Source organism: Emys orbicularis, chromosome 19 (assembly GCF_028017835.1).
Source record: "Emys orbicularis isolate rEmyOrb1 chromosome 19, rEmyOrb1.hap1, whole genome shotgun sequence".
NCBI classification, from domain to species: Eukaryota; Metazoa; Chordata; order Testudines; family Emydidae; genus Emys; species Emys orbicularis.
In genome coordinates, this window is record NC_088701.1 from 16,892,538 (window position 1) to 16,910,160 (window position 17,623).

General features: G+C 64.1%; 1 protein-coding gene across 1 annotated transcript in view; it reads left to right on the forward strand.

Annotated features, from left to right (window-relative positions):
- Window positions 1-17,623, forward strand: part of ITGA5 (integrin subunit alpha 5) — a 53,209-nt gene that overhangs the window by 22,933 nt on the left and 12,653 nt on the right. The window contains exons 5-19 of the mRNA XM_065419196.1: window positions 341-402; window positions 1,245-1,290; window positions 1,749-1,874; window positions 2,906-2,950; window positions 3,740-3,783; window positions 5,255-5,311; window positions 6,346-6,398; window positions 9,274-9,482; window positions 10,734-10,925; window positions 11,957-12,002; window positions 12,618-12,725; window positions 14,294-14,349; window positions 15,297-15,451; window positions 15,760-15,897; window positions 16,792-16,859. Coding sequence (XP_065275268.1) covers window positions 341-402; window positions 1,245-1,290; window positions 1,749-1,874; window positions 2,906-2,950; window positions 3,740-3,783; window positions 5,255-5,311; window positions 6,346-6,398; window positions 9,274-9,482; window positions 10,734-10,925; window positions 11,957-12,002; window positions 12,618-12,725; window positions 14,294-14,349; window positions 15,297-15,451; window positions 15,760-15,897; window positions 16,792-16,859 — 1,405 coding nt within the window. The remainder of the gene's footprint in view (window positions 1-340; window positions 403-1,244; window positions 1,291-1,748; window positions 1,875-2,905; window positions 2,951-3,739; window positions 3,784-5,254; window positions 5,312-6,345; window positions 6,399-9,273; window positions 9,483-10,733; window positions 10,926-11,956; window positions 12,003-12,617; window positions 12,726-14,293; window positions 14,350-15,296; window positions 15,452-15,759; window positions 15,898-16,791; window positions 16,860-17,623) is intronic.

Sequence of the window (17,623 nt, forward strand, 5' to 3'; positions counted from 1 at the left end):
GACCCCAAACTCCTTGGCTCCCCCAGCAGCAGATAACCCCTGCTTTGAGGGGTAACCAGGAAATCTTTCCATCCCAGGCCCCAGGCCTCCCTGACAGCCCCAGCGCTGGGCTGGGCACACGTTCCCAGAGGATGGGGTCAGAGTGGGTGGGGACAGCGTTACCTGGGAAGGCAGGGAGAAGAGCCTAGTGGCCGGTGCAGGGGGCTGGGAGCCCAGAGTCCCACCCCAGGGTGCTGGTGTCCAGGATCAGAGCCCCCTGCCCCCCTCCCAGTCCCGCTCCCCTCCCCCCCGAGTGGCCCCCATCCCACTGCTCCCCCCTCACTGGTGTTTCTCTCTGCAGATCTGAACTCGGTGGCGGGGCAGGGTTACTGCCAGGGTGGCTTTAGCGCTGAGTTCACCAAGGTGAGAGGCCCTGATACCATGCGGCTGCGCCCCTGAGCTCTGGTAGCAGCAGAGCGCCCCCTGCCTGCTGCCCCCAGCATGTGTATGGGGGAGAGCTGGGTTCCTCACCGGGGCCTCCCGCGGTCAGACCCCCCTGAGCGGGGCTGGGTCTCGTACCTCCCGCCCCACAGAGCTGCGCCTCGAGCCCAGACCCACAAACAGGCACCTCCTACGGGAGCGCTCCCCTAGCTGGTAGCAGTTGCAGGTCCCTTATCCTATCTGTGGGTGCCCCCTAGAGGGAGCATGTTCTTATGTGCAACACCTTGCGTGTTGGGAGCTGCTGGATGCTGGGAGTGGGGCCTTGTGAGGAGCCCCCCCAATACCTCCGGCCCATCCCGGTCGCATCCCTCGTGCCCCACAAGCGGGGCATCGCCCTGTTGGGCCAGCTGGGCGGGTCTCTGCCTGCTTCCCCCCCCCCCCCCCCCCCGGTGCCAGGGCAGGTCTACGGCGGTGTCACTCATGCCCAAGGGGACACAGAGAGCAGCAGCCCTTCCCGTGTCTCCCCGACTCCTTAGGGGGCAGCACGGGGCCCCTCTCTGCCTGTCGCAGCTGGGCCTGCAGACACCAGCCCTGCCCCACTCTTCTACCCCTCTGTGGGAGCCCTCCCTCCCCAGCTCTGGGGTGGGGGGACACTGAACCTGCTCATCCCAGCTGCTTCCCTTGTGGCCAAGGGGGGAGCAGTAGGGGTTTGGTGGGGGAGGGGTGAACCCGGCGACACCCCACTGGGGATAATCTGTCCCCCGCCCCCCAACTCCCAGGCAGGATCTTGCCTTGTGGCTCTGACTTGGCTCTTTGCTCTGCAGACAGGGCGAGTGTTGCTGGGAGGCCCTGGAAGCTATTTCTGGCAAGGTGAGTGCCCCCACCCCCAGCTACTGCCCTCCCACACCATCTTCCTCCCCCCCCTGCTACTGCCCTCCCCACTGTCTTTTCCCTCCCCCCACCTCCTGCCACTGCCCTAACCGTCTTTCCCTTCCTCCCTCCCCCTGCTACTGCCCTCCCCCACCATCTTTCCCCTCCCCCCACCCCCTGCTACTGCCCTCCCACACCATCTTTTCCCTCCCCCCACCCCCTGTCACTGCCCTACCCCACCGTATTTCCCTTCCTCCCTCCCCCTGCTACTGCCCTCCCCCACCAGCGGCTACTGCCCTCCCTACAGTCTTTCCCCTCCCCCACCATCTTTACTCCCCCCCCCCCCCCCCCGCTACTGCCCTTCCCATCTTCTCCCTGTTCTACCCCTCCCTGGGGTACCACTCCTTCCCCTGTTCCTCAGTGCTGGACTCTCAGCCGCCCGCCCCATCTCCCCCCAGGCCAGGTGATCTCAGCCACGCAGGAGCAGATCAAGGAGGCCTATTACCCCGGGTATTTAATCCTGGAGACCCAGGGGCAGCTGCAGACACGCCAGGCCACCCCCAACTATGACGACAGCTATCTGGGTGAGTGCCCCGGCTGATGGGGGAAGGTACCCTCTGGGTGGGGGAGGGGGATAGCTGAATGTAGAGAGAGGGCCCCCAGTATTTGGCGGGTTACCCCTTCTAGGTGCCTGTGGGAAGTGAGCCGGGGGCTTGGCCCAGCTCCCAGCAGACCAAGGCTCCTCACTGCAGGTTCATGGGCAGTCTCGCCCGGGGAAGACAGGGGGAACTGGGCCTTGCCCAGGGCGGTCCCTGCTCCCCAGGCCTGGGCATAGGCATTGCACCTGGCCGTGCTGCCAGCTTCAGGGGCTGAGACTCAAGTGCTGCTCCCCAGTACCAAACGGAGAGACGTGCCCAAAGCCGGTCTCGCTCGCCGAGTGCCCCCCCCTGCAGGGGTGCATGGTGACACCTGCCGTGGGCTGGGGGAGATGGGGCAGGGGTATTCCTCATGGGGGGGCTGGGGGCGTTCCTGTTTATAGCTGGGGAAATGGAAGCTGTACTACTCCCAAGGACACGCAACAAAGTCAGGAATAGAACCCAGGAGTCCTGCCTCCCAGCACTTCCCACAGCTCCAACCACTAGATCCTACTCCCCGCCCAGAACTGACAATCGAACCCAGGAGTCCTGATTCCCAGCCCTGCCCTGATCCAACCACTAGCTACCAGTCTCTGCCTCCCAGCCCCCTGCTGCTCCCTGGTGCTTTACAGACAGTAACTAAGGGAACGGCTCCGGGGAGCTCCTCTAGTGCAGACTCGGCCTGTGCCTTGGCGCAGATGGGTGAGTGAGGCATGGAGAGGGACTGAGGCTTGCCAAGGTCACGGAGCCCCCAACCCCGTCACCCAGGGCCCCGTCAAGGAACTAACCCCTCTCCGGGGCAGAGCAAAGCAGCTGAGGAGTGTTTCTGTGTGGTTCCCTTTTAATCCATCAGCCTGTCACTGAGAAGCCAGCTCCTCTTGCCCAGTGTTGATATAGGGCCTAACCAAAACAATGGGGACAGAAGGGCCAGGGGCTGAGTGGTGCCGGAGCCAAACCCCTCTGCTCCTCTCCCCATGCAGGGTATTCTGTGGCTGTCGGTGAGTTCAGCGGGGATTCCACCGAAGGTACTGCCGTTCTGGGCTCTCTGGAGGGGGGGAAGGGAGAGTAAATGCTGAATGCCCCCCCAAGTTCTGCCCCTGTAGACATGGCAGGGACAGTCCTGGGGCAGAACAAGTGCTGGTTGGAGCCCAGGTGCTCTGAAGAAGCAGTTGCTATGGAGGAGGCTGAGCTGACGCTCCTGGGTCTGGCCAGCCAGGCTAGGAAGCTGCACAGGGCAGGCTGGCTCCCACCGTGGGGCCTGGCTGGGCCCAGCGTAAAAGGCAGAAATGAGCATGCCATCCCGCCCTGGGTGGGGTTCGAACCCAGCACCTCCAGCGCCCTGCCCTCAGAGCAGCCAGATAGGCTGTTACCCTGGTAGGCCAGCCGCTATGATGTGCTCGCCCCAGGTTACTTGAGCAATAGCCGGACAGCTGAGCTGGGGGGACTTGGGGGGTTGGGGTCCAGGGCTCTGGTTCGATCTGCCAGTCCTCCCGCACTGAGACAGTGAGTGAGCCATCAGTGGGTGCAGGGTGGCGGATGGATCGATGGACTCTGTGCAGATCTGAACCCTGGCTGGGCTGGGGCTTCAGCCCCCTGGAGTTTGGGCTCTACAATTCTCCCCCCCACCTCACCCCCCATGTGGGTGAACTGCTTTACCATGGGATGTGGCGTTGGACAGCCCAGGGTCACACTTGCCTGGGGTGCTGGCCTGGCTTTGTCTGTGTCATCCATCCCACCCCAGCATCCCACAGGCTGAGCTGCCCCCAGGGACCCGCCTGGAGCTAACGGACCCGTATCTCTTTGCTTCTTTGCAGACTTTGTGGCTGGCGTTCCCAAGGGAAACCTGACCTACGGCTACGTAAGATCCCGAGCTGGGGCAGTAGGGTGGGGGGGTTCCTCCCCTGGGGGCCAGAGGAGTCCCCCGTCTCTGCGCCTGGCTGCACCCAAATGCTCCGGGTCTCTTCTTTTCCAAGGACATCTCTGCTAGACTGGGCCCTCCCTCCACCTGCCCTGGGAGCCCCTCGCACCAGGCTGGCTTGGGCTCTTGCTCCCACTGCTGCTGCACCCCCCAGAAGTGGATGGTTTGGCCCCTTTCTCCTCCCCCTGCTCTCACCAGCTTGGCTTTGCCTCACCATTGGGCTCTCGCACCCCAGGGGTGTCTGCAGGGCGGGGGGTGCGGTGCTCATGTCATCAGCAGTTGCTTGCAGGATGGCGGGGCGGGGCGGGGTCCACGGTACAAGCTCCCCTACCCCCAAGCATGGACCTTGCTAAGCCCCACAGTCCTGCTGATTTGGTCGTTTCCATAGTAACTAACACACTGCCCCGGGCAGGACTGAGGGCACGTCTACACTGCGATTAAACACCCACGGCCGGCCGGGCCGGCTGACTCAGACTAAGGGGCTCTTTAATTGTGGGGTAGATGCTGAGCCTTCCCACCTCACTGGGTCCTAGAGCCTGGGTGCCAGCCCAAGCCCTGACATCTGCCCCATACTGTGACTGAGCGAAGCCGGGGGTGAAGAAACGGAGGGTGGAGATGGCGTGGAGGAAGTAGCGGCCCGGCCCGGCCCACCCAGGGCTTTGTGGTCACCCCCACGCATGTGACCTCATCGCCCGCTCTGTCAACATCACAGGCCCTTCCTGTGACCTGCCCAGGAATCCTGCTGTGCGGCAGAGTGACTGCCCGAGTCCTGCCAAGGATCCCAAACTCCCACCGCTTAAAGATGACAGGGGACGTTTTAGAGGAGAAATGGGACTTAGCACCCTGGATTCTGCTCTCTGCTCTGGGGGGAGTGGGGTCTAGTGGTTAGAGTGGGGGGGGGTGCACGCTAGGACTCAGGACCCCTGGATTCTGCTCTCTGCTCTGGGGGGAGTGGGGTCTAGTGGTTAGGGGGGGGTGCGCGCTAGGACTCAGGACCCCTGGATTCTGCTCTCTGCTCTGGGGGGAGTGGGATCTAGTGGTTAGAGTGGGGGTGGGGATGAGGGCTCAGGACTTCTCTCTGACGTGGTTTCCCATCTATAACGTGGGGAGGGCGCTTAGCTGCTGTGGGCATCACCCGTAGAGCCCCTCAGAGGGGAGGCGCCAGAGAAGTGGGAGTTGGATTTTCTACCTGACGAAGTTGCAAACACCAGGTGAGATCCCCCGGCTGGGCTCTGGGTCAGCGGAGCAGTGGAGTGAGCAGGGGCCGTCTGGGCCAGAACTGTCCAGAGGAGGCGAATAGAAACCGCCTGGGGGCTGGGACGGGAGTGAGTCCCGGTCACAGCAGTTCTGCACTGAGGGCTTGGGATGGGGTCTCGGCAGCTGAGCTGTGACCTGGGTTTTCTCTTGCCAGGTCACTGTCCTGAATGGATCAGACATGAAGTCCCTGTATAACTTCTCTGGAGAGCAGGTGAGCAGGATGCGCCAGCCACATAGGCCAGGTCCGTGTGCTTGGCAGGGACTCTTCTGACGTCTGAGCAGAGCTTTGGAACGAGGCCACCCCAAGGGATCGAACGAGCCCCATGGGCAGTGGGTGATGCCCGTTAGGCCCCTCGCTGGGTGGGAACTGCTAGCTCTTCCCAGGGGGAGGGGCACGGCCCTTACCCAGACTGGGTGTCCCTGACCCAGAAGGCCCCTGGGTAGTACCATGGGGGTGCTAGAAGTGCTTCCCGTGTTGGAAATAACCCTGTCAGCGAGGGGAGGAGGATGAATAATCTCCTGCAGCATGGGGGAAAAGCCCCTTCCCCAGCATTTGTGCCAGTGCCCGAGAAGCAGCAGACATGCCACCTCAGCCAGCAGGCGAGGGGCCTGTCGCTGTCTTGGCACGTGGGTGGCGTGTTAATAGAAAGATGGTCTCGCGAGCGCTCTCCCCGGGCTGGTGGCCCCATGGCCCCAGCAGCAGTGGCTGCCTCTGTAGAGGGGTGACTGGCTGCATCCCTGGCTGCAAAGGGGCAGAGATACTGGCTAGAGCAGCTGAGCCCTGGCCCTTCGCATGGCCCTTAGCAGCTGGGGATGAGATGGGGAGCTGGCGCCGTGCGGCGTTGGGTCCCCGCAGGCTCGGGGTGTCTGCGCCAACACTGGGGGGAGGGGGGGCTTTGTCCCCTTGAGGGGGGTGGGGGACTAGAAAGGGAAGTTTTGAAAATCCCTTTGTCATCCTGGCAGCGTCCCTGTCTCAGGCCAAGGATTGGACGCACCAGCTCCTTGCCCCAGCCCCCTGCTCACCACGGGGAGTCAGCCCGGAGCCCCTGTTTCACCCGGCCTGCTGCAGAGCCGGGACCAGCCCATGGCTAGGCCCAACTGGAGAGCGTTCCTGGCCCCCAGCCTCTCATGTGGGCCCCGCCCTGGGAGGTTTCCCCTCTTGTGGGGGGGCGGGGGGTGGGGGGAGAATCCATCGGGAATCCGCAGCCTAATTGCCGAACCCGACGCTCCCTTTCTCCCCCCCAGATGGCAGCCTACTTCGGCTACGCGGTGGCTGCTGCTGACGTGAACAGTGATGGGTGAGTGCAGGGTCCTGCTAGCCGGGGTGTGTCGGTGCCGTTATTGGGGGTTCGACGGATTAAGGGGGGCAGTTGAGTCAAGCAGGGAAGGTCTGGGCTGTGTTGAGGGGGTGGGGGTCTGGCATCGAAGGCATAGCAGTGTGTGGGGGAGGGGAGGCACATGGGAGCCTGTGTAGTGCGTGGAGGGGTGGGGGGTGGGCAGGGCTCGGAGCCCGCTGACCCAGCAGCATCCCCTATCATAGGGGATGGGACAGAACAGCATCCCTGAGCCCAGTTCTCCCCCCCCCCGCCCCCACGTTCTGGGTCACACACTGGGAGAAACCCCTCCACGCCCCAAACCCTTCCGCTTCATTGCAAGATATGGCCAGGTGAGAGACCTCCTCTCCCCCGCCCCCACCATGGCCATACAGTCACTGCCCTGGCTGCTGCTGGTCCAATGGAGCGGGGCCTGGGCGGGAGCGGGGCCTGGAGGGGTGTGTGGGAGCAGGGTCCGGGGGTGTGGGGGCGGGAGTGGGGGCCCGGGGGCTGTGTGGGAGTGGGGGCTGGTGGCTGTGTGGGAGCGGGGGCCAGGGTGTGTGGGAGCGGGAGCGGGGCCCGGGAGCTGTGTGGGAGCGGGTGCCGGGGTGTGGGTGGGCGGGGGCCAGGGGTGTGTGGGCAGGAGCAGGAGCCAGGGTGTGGGTGGGTGGGAGCTGGGCTCCGGGGGTGTGTGGGTGGGGGCGGAAGTGGGGCCTGGGGTGTGGGTGGGTGGGAGTGGCAGCTCCTCTCCCCTCTGAGGAAGTGGCTGACCGCAGCCCTTGGCTCCTGGCGCCTCCCCCAGCAGGCCCAGATCTGATTCAAACACACACACCCCGCTCGTGCACCCCCCCCCCACACTCATCCCCCTGTGTGTGCACCCCCCCACACACACAACTCATCCTCCTGCGTGTGCACACACACACCCCACCCTGCCCTCCCGCACATACCTATGCACACACCCTCTGCGTGTACACACTTACAAGGCTACTTGAGCCCCAGAGGATCCTAGCCCCTGGGTCTCACTAGGTGAAGGGGATAGAGTCGGATGGCAGCATTGGAGCCAGGGGGTCGGCTTCTCCCCAGCCCCGGGGGGGGAGCAGGGAGCTCAGCCGGGGCTGTGTGGCCGGTTCTGCCTAGGTCGAGCCTGCTAGCAGGGACCTGGTTAGCACCGCGTGTGACGGGGGGTTGGATGCAGACATCTTCCCGCTGGGCTGCACCCTCGGTTCACCCCTGGCAATGACTGTTGGTGTGTCTGCACTGCAGTCCGATAACCGCCCCTGACGCTGTCTCAGGCTAAGGGGCTGTTTCACTAGCTCTGTGACCCTCCCACCTCTCAGGGCCCTAGAGCCCAGGCTCCAGCCCGAACCCCAGGGTCTAACCCGCAATGAAACAGCCCCTTAGCCTGAGCCAGCTGGCATAGGCCAGCCATGGGTGTTTAATTGCAGTGTAGACATACCCTGTGGGGCCAGGTGACCCTGCTCTGTGCCCCAGCCCCATAAAGGGGCCTGGTTCCCAAGGCTGGAGGTGTTTCATCTGCCACGGGCAGGTGCCTGTGGCCCCAATCCAGCTGCCTTCTCAAGGCTCAGGCAGGGCGACCGCATGGTATCTCCAGCAGGGGCTGGGCTGGCAGAGACAATGTCTGAGCTCCCACCACAACACAGCTCTGCCCACACATGCCAGCATGAGACGCACGTGCAGCGGTTGCCATGCAGTTGCCCTCTCTGTCCTCTTCTGCGGGTGTTAACTGGCTGTGGAAAAGCTTTAAAAACTCACATTAAGTGGCCATCATTAGGTTTCAGAGTTAACACGACACAGATGTTTTTTTTAAAAAAGCTTTCTTCCCAGCTGTCAGGGTGAGAGGCTTTATAGCAAACAGCTGTTCGGGTTCTCCAGCATGTAAGTGGCAAGCCCGGGGCAAATGACACCTTGCCCAAGTGGGCACTGGGAAGTCAGGGCGCCAGGGTTCTGGTCCCAGCTCTGGGAGGGAGTGGGGTACAGTGGCTTGGAGCAGGAGTCTCGTGGAGCATCAGGACTCCTGGGTTCTAGTCATGGCCCCGTCGCTCCTGAACACGTAGTTAGTTGGGGCGGGAGGGAGGGGGGTTCTAGGTGGCTCGTGGGCCCGGTGTGGGGGAGGGATTATTGGCGAGTGAGTGCACCCCACAGTGGCAGCTCCTCTCCCATGGGGCTTGGCCTGGCTCCCTGCTCCAGCATGCGGGGTCGCCGCATCATTTGGGTCTGGCCTGGCTGCCCCTCCAGCGGGTTGCGAGGCCCAGAGGGGGAGCCAGCAGGGCCGGCTTTAGGAACTGCGGGGCCCGATTCGAATACCCGGCGGCGTTCTGGGGCTTCGGCGGCGCTTCGGCGGCGGGGGTCCTTCACTCGCTCCGGGTCTTCCGTGACGCTGAAGGACCCCCCGCTGCCGAAGTGCCGCCGAAGACCTGGACCGCCGCCAGATGAGTAAAAAAAATTTAAAAGGCGCCTTAGGCGCGGGGCCCTCTTAGGCGTGGGGCCCGATTCCGGGGAATCAGGGGAATCAGCCTAAAGCCAGCCCTGGGAGCCAGGCTCAGCCTTTGGGGCAGGAGCTCCCACTGTGGGGTGAGTGCGAGGCGGGCTCACTCTCCAAACACCCACGGACACCCCAGGCTCCTCTCTGCCCAGGGCCAGGAACAGGGCTGTGGACGAGCAGGCTGCTGGCTGCTGGAGCAGCGCCACCAAGCATCCGTGTGCTGTGAATGTCGCCCCCTGCTGAACATGTGGTGGAAGGGCGAGTTACCCACCGGCTTGGGAGCCCTGTCGACTGCTCTAGCGTGAGCCCAGATTCTAAGCCCTGGTCGGTCTCTCTCTCTCTCCCCTCCACTCGAAGCCTGGACGACCTGCTGGTGGGCGCCCCGCTGTTCATGGAGAAGACAGAGGACGGGCGGGTTCAGGAGGTGGGCAGAGTCTACATCTACCTGCAGCAGCCCCACGGCATGGAGCCCAATGCCTCCATGGTGCTGACCGGGCACCAGGAGTTCGGCCGATTTGGGAGCACCATCGCCCCGCTGGGAGACCTGGATCAGGATGGCTATAACGGTTAGTGCACGCGTGTGTATGATTGTCGCCCCCTGCTGGCTGCAGCCGATGTAGGATTTAAGCTAGGCGTGTGCACCGGTTTAGTTTGACCCCTCCCTGCCACGTGTCAGGGGCCTGGTGCTGGAGCCAGAGCGTGCAGGGTCTGGGTTCTGGGATGACGTGCCCCCTGCAGGGTGGAATTACCAACTCTCCTGTTATTTCAACCCCGTCAGTAGCTACCAGAGGCAAAAATAGCTCAGGGAAAATTGTAAACACAAGTGCAGACACAGGGGCCTGAATGCCAAGCCTCTTGGGGCGGGGGTCAGCAGCTGCTTTGGGGGGTCACAGTCCTGCTAACCTCAGAATCCTTTGCAGGTCCCCGCTGGTGTTGGAGCATCAGCCACACGTTGCAGCTGATGCTGGGGGTTCATTTCATTAGGCCCTGAAGGGGCTGCTCGCCCCGTGTGAGGGATGGGATGGGAGTGGGCACCTGGCTGGGCAGCAGCTGGTCCTGCTTGGCGTGGCTGGCCTGCTCTGCTAGGCTACGAATGTACAGGAATCTGGATGCCTGATGCCCACTAGCCTGGAAAGGAGACGCTGCTGGCCTGAGCCGGGGCGTGGCAGGGGCTGGCCTCCAGGTTGTTCTGAGTACAGGGGATTCCTGGGCCGCCTTAGACAAGCAGTTGTCAGGGGTGGTCTAGTTCTTACGCAGACCTTCCGTGAGTGCCGGGCACTGGACTAGGCGACCTAGTGAGGTCCCTTCCAGCCCTGTGCTTCCAGGGTTGAAAAGCTGCTTATCACACACTGAGCTGTTCCACTGCCCCCGCCGGGCCCCTGAGCCGCCCCGCACCTGTGGGCCAGCCTGGGAGCTAGATCTGGTCTGTGGCGACTGGAAGTCCCTCCCCAGCCAGCCATTCGGGGTCCCCCGGGTGAAAAGAGTTTGACGGGTCTCAGCCTTGTTCTCTTCCGTGGCAGCCTCAGCGCCCTGTGGAGACCCAGCGGCCCTCGCCCACCTAGGGCTGGGCAGGGAGAGCTGGAGTGTGAGATAGAAACCAGGGGAAGGGTGAGTCCCTGCAGCCCTCGCTGCCCAGCATTGAAAGGGACGGCTCCACGGATGAGCTTGGCTCCTGGTTGCTGGCTGTCTTTCCCAGCCATGAACCCCCAGGCCTGTTTCCCTGCTGCCTGTGCTGGGGGTGACAGATGGGAGCGGGGTACGGCTCTTCCAGGGTGGCTCACGCTCCTCTGTTGACCTTGGTGTTTGCCTCCCCCCAGATGTTGGCATCGGGGCGCCCTTCGGCGGGGACGCGCAGCAGGGCATGGTGTACGTGTACAACGGCCAGGCAGGCGGGGTGAACGCCCAGCCCTCCCAGGTCCTGAAGGGGCACTGGCCGCCCAGCAGCTCGCCCGACTTCTTTGGGTTCGCCCTCCGCGGAGCCAAGGACCTGGACGGAAACGGCTACCCAGGTGAGGGCTGGTGCAGGGGAGACTTGGCACTGCCCCCTGTGACTGCCTGGCCCTCCAAGTCCCCACGGGGGGTGGGGTGTCAGCCACCTGGTCCCCGGGAGACACGGCCAGCATCATGGCTCTGAGCACAGATTGTGTCCAGTGCCTGAGCTGGCTGCTCGGAGGCTGCACTGCTCCCTGTCTCCAAGAGGAGGCGCTGTTCGTCTGTCTCTCCATCCCGGGGTGCCTCTGGGCTCCCCATTCTTACCTCCTGCACCCTCCCCTCCCCCAGTTCTAGCACTCAGTGAGCATCTGGGACGAGTGCTGCTTCTAGCGCCTCCTGCTGGGATGCGATGCCCAACTCTCCCCAGGGGAGAGAATCCACTCGACATCCGCTGGGCTAGCGCAGCCTGGGTGGGTCCCTGGGCCAGGCTGAGGTGCTGCGGGATAGCTTAATGCCAGTTGGAATGGTGCTGAGTGCCGTGGGATAACCTGCCACTCGCCTGCCCCCTTCCTCCCATCCCCCTGACAGCGAGCTCCCTGCTCGCTCCCCCTGGAGCAGACCCCACCCCGTCCCCCTGGCAGCGAGCTCCCTGCTCGCTCCCCCTGGAGCAGACCCCACCCCGTCCCCCTGGCAGCGAGCTCCCTGCTCGCTCCCCCTGGAGCAGACCCCACCCCGTCCCCCTGGCAGCGAGCTCCCTGCTCACTCCCCCTGGAGCAGACCCCACCCCGTCCCCCTGGCAGCGAGCTCCCTGCTCGCTCCCCCTGGAGCAGACCCCACCCCGTCCCCCTGGCAGCGAGCTCCCTGCTCGCTCCCCCTGGAGCAGACCCCACCCCATCCCCTTGGCAGCGAGCTCCCTGTTAGCTCCCCTCTGGCGCACATCTACCGTCCCCCTAGCAGTGAGCTCCTGCTCGCTCCCCCGGCACAGGGGACACACAGCGCTGATGGAGCCCTGCCCGTATGCTGCTTCCCCTTCTCTGTGGGCTCTGGCTCCTAGGGGTGCTGTCCTGCCACAAGCTCCAGCTGATGTGTGTGTCTGTTTGCCCCGCAGACCTGATTGTGGGCGCATTCGGAGTGGACGCGGCCGTGGTGTACCGGTAGGCGCTGTTCCTCTCTGTGGGCTTTCCTGGGGATTTGGGGGCTGGTTCCGGGAGCCCACACCGTGTGGGTCAGCAATGCCAGGCCTGCCGTCAGCCATGGACTGTGGGAATCTAAAGGCACTGCTGCCCCAGCCCACCATGGTGTTTCTGCACACCAGGGCCCTGTGCCCACCTGAACTTCTGCCCCTGCCCCTGGCTGGAGGTTACCCAAGCGGCGGTCCTCTCCAGCCAGCTTGGAACTCCTTTGCTAGAGTGTCAGTAACATTGGGGGATGGCATGGGAGCCAGCCTGAGCCATGGGCATCCCCGGCTTTGGTCATGGTGGGGAGGGGAAGCGGCTGCTCCGGGGGATTCCTGGCCCAACTGGAGCAATCTGGAACCAGATCCTCTCTGGTGTGAATGGCCCAGCCCCAGAGAAGCACGGGGCTGATTGAAGCCAGCCAGGGAGCCAGCCCCTCTGCAGGCAGAAGAGGCAGCGTCCAAGCTCTCTGGCCCCATTTCCCGCCACCCCTTCAGGGTCAGCCCAGTCCCGACCCTGCTTCAGTCCCTCCAGGCTGTGAATGTAGCATGTGACCATCTTCCCTGTCGTTCCTGGCGCCTGCCCCCCACACAGAGGCCGCCCCATCGTCTACGCCAGCGCCTCCCTCAACATCTTCCCCACCATGTTCAACCCTGAAGAGCGATCCTGTACACTGGAGGGCACCGACACCCACGTGGCCTGGTAGGTAACGCGCCCCCTTCGAGATCTGCCCTGCCGGCGGGGGGCGGAGAGCGCCGGGCGGGGCTCAGGGCCTCCTTCCGGACAGGCGCCGCTTCCATAGGCTTGCCTGGCTGTGAGTCCCGGCTGAGGTGACTGGCTGTTGGGTTCTCCTTCTCTTCTTGTCCTGCACAGCCATGTCTGCTGCCTCCCAGCCCAGAGGTGGCTGCACTGCAGCTTGGGGTGGCGGGGGGAGCATTCCCGATGCGTACCGTGCACGAGACTCCGGCAAGGCTGACGGCCCCAGCCCCATCAGAGGGGCTAAGCGGGTGGCAGGCGAATAGCGTCTGCTTTTAGCCTTTTTTATGAACTCAACTGCTGGAGCTGGGCTCACTGAAACACTGCCAATGAACTCAGGTCTGGGGGACCCCCCCCCAACAGACGCCTGGGTGTAACCCCGTGTAGCTGGATGTGGCGTGTGTGAATTGCCCCCTGCGGCTCGTTGATCTCACTCCAGGGGGCTGTGGGGGGCATGGGGGGTTAATGTCCCCCGGGGCCTGCTGGGGGTTTGTTTATAGCAAGCTATTTATCCGTTGCTCAGCAACAGGGGCTGCTGGCTGCCTGCCCTCCCCTTCCATGAATGAGCGATTGTGAGGCACTTGCAACCGGCTGGAGGGAGCTGGGCAGCTGGCTGTCCCGGCCTGGGGGCGGCTAGGGGGAGGCAGCTTCAGGCACTGGGTTGGGGGCGGATGGGGGGAGAAGGTGGGGAGGGGGATCGGCACTGTGGGTGGGGAGGGTTCAGGGGGGATCGGCATTACAAGGGCTAGGGCGGCAGGAATGCCTCAAGGGGCCAGTCAGGTGCTGCTCCTGATACCCTTCTGGGTTGTAGCAGCCCCCCACCCCTGCACCCTGGGAAGGATTTGACCTGAAGAATCCCCTTGCTCTGATTATGATCTTGCTCCCACCTCCCGGGGTTTGCTTGCCTTCGGTGTTAACTATTAACCGGGGCTTGCTGGTGGTAGCCGGCTCACAGCTGCACAGGGCGGTGCGAGATAGGGATAGGTCGGGAACTCCATGGGGGGGCTGGAATCTAAGGGCTATTTGGAAGCGGGTGGGGCCCACCAGGAGGCCGCAGCCCTGGAGCTGTCACTGGCTCTGGGGTAACTGAAGATCCCGGGGTCTGGGTTCAGGGCGCCGGGGCAGCCCAGGTCTGTGGCCATAGCGTAGTCCAGGCCCCCCCCCCCCCCCCCCGCATTCCCAGCCCTGCCAGTGACTCTGGCCGGATCAGTTCCCTGCTCTGTGCCTCAGTTTCCCTGTTGCACCATGGGGAGGGCATCTCTCTCCCCCCACCTTCCCAGAGGGGTGGGTAACTAAGGGGAGGGCAGAGCGTGGGACTTGGGGTCAGGACTCCTACGCCACTGACCATCTGCACTGACAGCAGGTTGCCGGGTCCGTGCAGGGCTCCCACGCCGTTGCCCCCACGGTGGATCAGCCCTGCCCCTGCGCTGGGTCTGGCAGGGCCCTGGCAGGCTCTGCCAGGTGTTGGCCTGCCCCAGGCCCATTGCATGTCTCTCTCTCTCCCGTCTCGGCAGCATAAACCTGAGCTTCTGCCTCAACGCCTCGGGGAAGCACGTGCCCGACTCCATCGGTGAGTAGCGAGCTCGGGCGCCGGTCAGAGCAGCCAGGAGCCCGGTGCTGCCCCCGATCTTCCCAGAATCCCCTGGTCTGGGGAGTCTCACTGTCCTGGGGCACTGGGGAGCCAATGGGGGCGTGTCCATCCTACTGTGGGGTAGGTGAGCGAAGCAAGGTCAGGGCTTGGGTGGGAACCCAGGGGGCAGCACATACTGCTGTGGGTGAGTCAGTAGGGGGCGCTTGTCCCCCTAAGGGAAGGTGGCTTCACGGTTGAGGCACTGATCCTACACTCAGCTGTTCTGCTCCCTTGGGGCAAGTCATGAACCCACTTTCCCTGGGGGGTTGGAGCTCAGTTTGTCGCTGTTCATGAAGTGCTGGTAACTCACTGTCAGTCATTTATTATCTGATTGATTTCTGAACCCGTATTCCAGCACAGTGATGGGGCGCTGTGCTGCAGGGAGTGGGGTCGGGGCTCAGCAGGGGGCGCTCTCCCTACACAGTTGATGCTGACCCCAGTACCCCAGTGTGGCACTTGGGGACACTGCTGTGTTTCAGATGAGATGTAACACAGGTCCTGGCTATTCGTGGGTATTAAAGATGCCCTGACCCATTTTCCCGTGGTCGGGGTGGCCTGTTTGGTGACCTGTGTCCTCGTTCAGTTCAAAACTTGGGTAATTTCTTTCTGCCTCTAAATTCCCCTTAATTCCAGTGGGACACAGGATTCAGCTTTACTTCCTAAACTGCTTTGTAAGGTTGCTGTGCGCTGTTAAACAGCTGCTGAGCCCCGCCCCAGAGCTGGCTGCATGTCAGTGGTGGATGAAGGGCTCCCTTCTGAGACCAGCTGGTGCCTCTGTGAAGCAAGAGGGGAGTTAGTGGGGTGCTGCCGAGGCCTGGAGCTGTGACTGCAGCGCTGCCCTGGCCCCTGGGCTTTCCACTCACCCTGGCCTCTCCTCCCCCCGACAGGGTTCACTGTGGAGCTGCACCTGGACCACCTGAAGCAGAAGGGGGCCATCAAGCGGGCACTGTTCCTGCAATCCCGCCAGCCCCACCTGGCGCAGACCATCAAGGTGCACAACGGAGCCCTAGAGGAGTGCAGGGAGATGAAAATCTACCTCCGGGTAAGTGGGGCCAGCCCAGCCGAGAGCCGCAGCCCTGCACTGGGGTGACCCACCTGATCCCCAGGGGGCGCAGAGCCAGCCCTCGCCTGCAAGGAGGGTACAGGGGGCTCGTTGGGGAGGCTGCCAGACCTGTGGTTCTCTCTGCTCCCCAGCCCACGCTGCCCAGTGCCCCAGGCTCTCGCGGCCACGGAAGGTCTGCGCTGGCCAGGCTGCCATGGCAGTGGGGTGCCTCGGGGGTCCCGGCCAGCACCAGTCCTGGGCCCAGAGCCGCGTCCGTGCTGCCCCTGAGCACTCTCTTCTCTCCCCAGAACGAGTCAGAGTTCCGCGACAAGCTGTCCTCCATCCACGTGGCGCTGAGCTTCGGCCTGGACCCGCAGGCCCCGGCAGACGCCCACGGGCTGCAGCCCATCCTCAACTACCTCACCAAGAGCTACATCGAGCGCAAGGTGCGGGGGGGCTGCTGCTGCCTCCCGGGGGGCTGGCACCGCACTGCCCGGGCTCCTTTGTGGCGGGCGCTGAGGGCTCCCTGCGGGAGGCTGGCAGGCTCCCGGCTCTGCTCTGATGGCAGGGCCTGGCCAGGGGTAGGGGAGCCCCGGCTTGGATCTCAGAGGCAGGGGGTTGCCAGCCCGGCTTTGTCAGCAGGGCCAGGCCCTGGGAGGGAGGGATCAAATTGGGGCCCCCAGGGCCATTTCCCAGGGGCTTTGCTGCCTGCTGTGCCCCTGGGAGGTCCCCTGGAGCCAATCTCACCCCGAGAAGGTGCCTCTCCCCAGGCCGCAGGCTCCTTAGCACCCCTCTTTGGAGCCCGCAAAGCAGCACCCAGCTGCTCCCTGCCCGGTTCTGTCTCCGACTGGCCCTGGGGGTAGGGCAGGCAGAAATGGACAACCCCCCCTGCCCCCTGCACTGCCATCCCCACCCCCAATCAGGGGCCGATGCACCAGTGGAAGTGATGGGGCCCAGGAGGGCAACATGGGGTCGGGTGGTTCCCCATGTGTGTGCACCAGGGGTCTTGGCTTTGTGGTCCCCCAGCTCTCTGTGGGGCCCTGGCTGGCTGTGCTGTGCCCACCCCTCTCCCTTCGTGCCCCAGGGACTGAGGGACAGAGCGTGGGGGCAGGGCTTTGAGTGCTAAGCTGGGCAGCTCCGTGGTCTGCACCAGGCTCTGGGGTTCACCCTGTGCCGCCCGGGGGGGGGGGGGCAGTCCTGGGGCATGGAGGGAGGCATACCCCATGACCAAAAAGTATAAAGGGGTATAAAGACAGCAGGGGAGGGGGTACCCCATGACCAAGGGGCACAGGTTGGAGGGCTGCTCACACAGACCCTCACCCCTTCTCTCTGACCCCCAGGCCCAGATCCAGCTGGACTGTGGCGAGGACAATATCTGCGTCCCCGACCTGCAACTCAACGTCTTTGGGTAAGGCTGGCGGGAGGCGCCTCGGGCAGGGGCGATGCCGGGGGGCATCTGCAGTGACCAGCTCAGAGCGTGGGGTGAGCTGTGAGCAGCAGCCTGCCCAGGGGGAGCAGCCCTGCACTGGGGGGGGGGGGGTGTCTAGCGGTGCTGGCTGGCAGAGACGACAGGTGCCTGCTGATAGCGGGGGGCACAAGTTAAAGGTTCCCCCCCCAAACAACTTGAGTCACACACCCCCCCCCCCAAGCCTAGTGGCCCCTCCCTGCAGCTCCCAGCTGTTTGCTGCTCCCTCTCCCCAGGGCCACAGCTTGCAGCTCCCCAGCTCCAGGAGCTGCCTCACAGGGAAGGGGCCTGGCCGGCAAACCCTGGAAGAAATGGGGAGGGGGGGGCACATGACCCCCCTCCTCCCCCATGCGCACCTCTGCAGGCTGGGAGCTAGGACTCCTGGGTTACATCCCTAGCCTCCAGCACCCTGCCCAAGGCTCAGCGAAGGGTCCATGCTGGGACCAGCGCTGAAGATGCGCTGGGAAGCCCGGGCCTAGGGTGGCCCCCAGCAACCCCCCTCAGGCTGAGGGTGCAGAGGGCTGGGAGCGAGGATCAAGGCCAGCCGCCCAGGTGGATGAGAGCGGGGCACTGTGCGTGAGTGGGGCGGGGCAGGGAGGGGGCGCAGTTAGGGCGAGGGAGGGGCAGCTAGCGCTGGGGGCAGGGCAGGGAGGGGGCCATGAGTGATGCTTCTCCCCCGAGCTGGGTTTCCGGGCTGCAGCTCCATC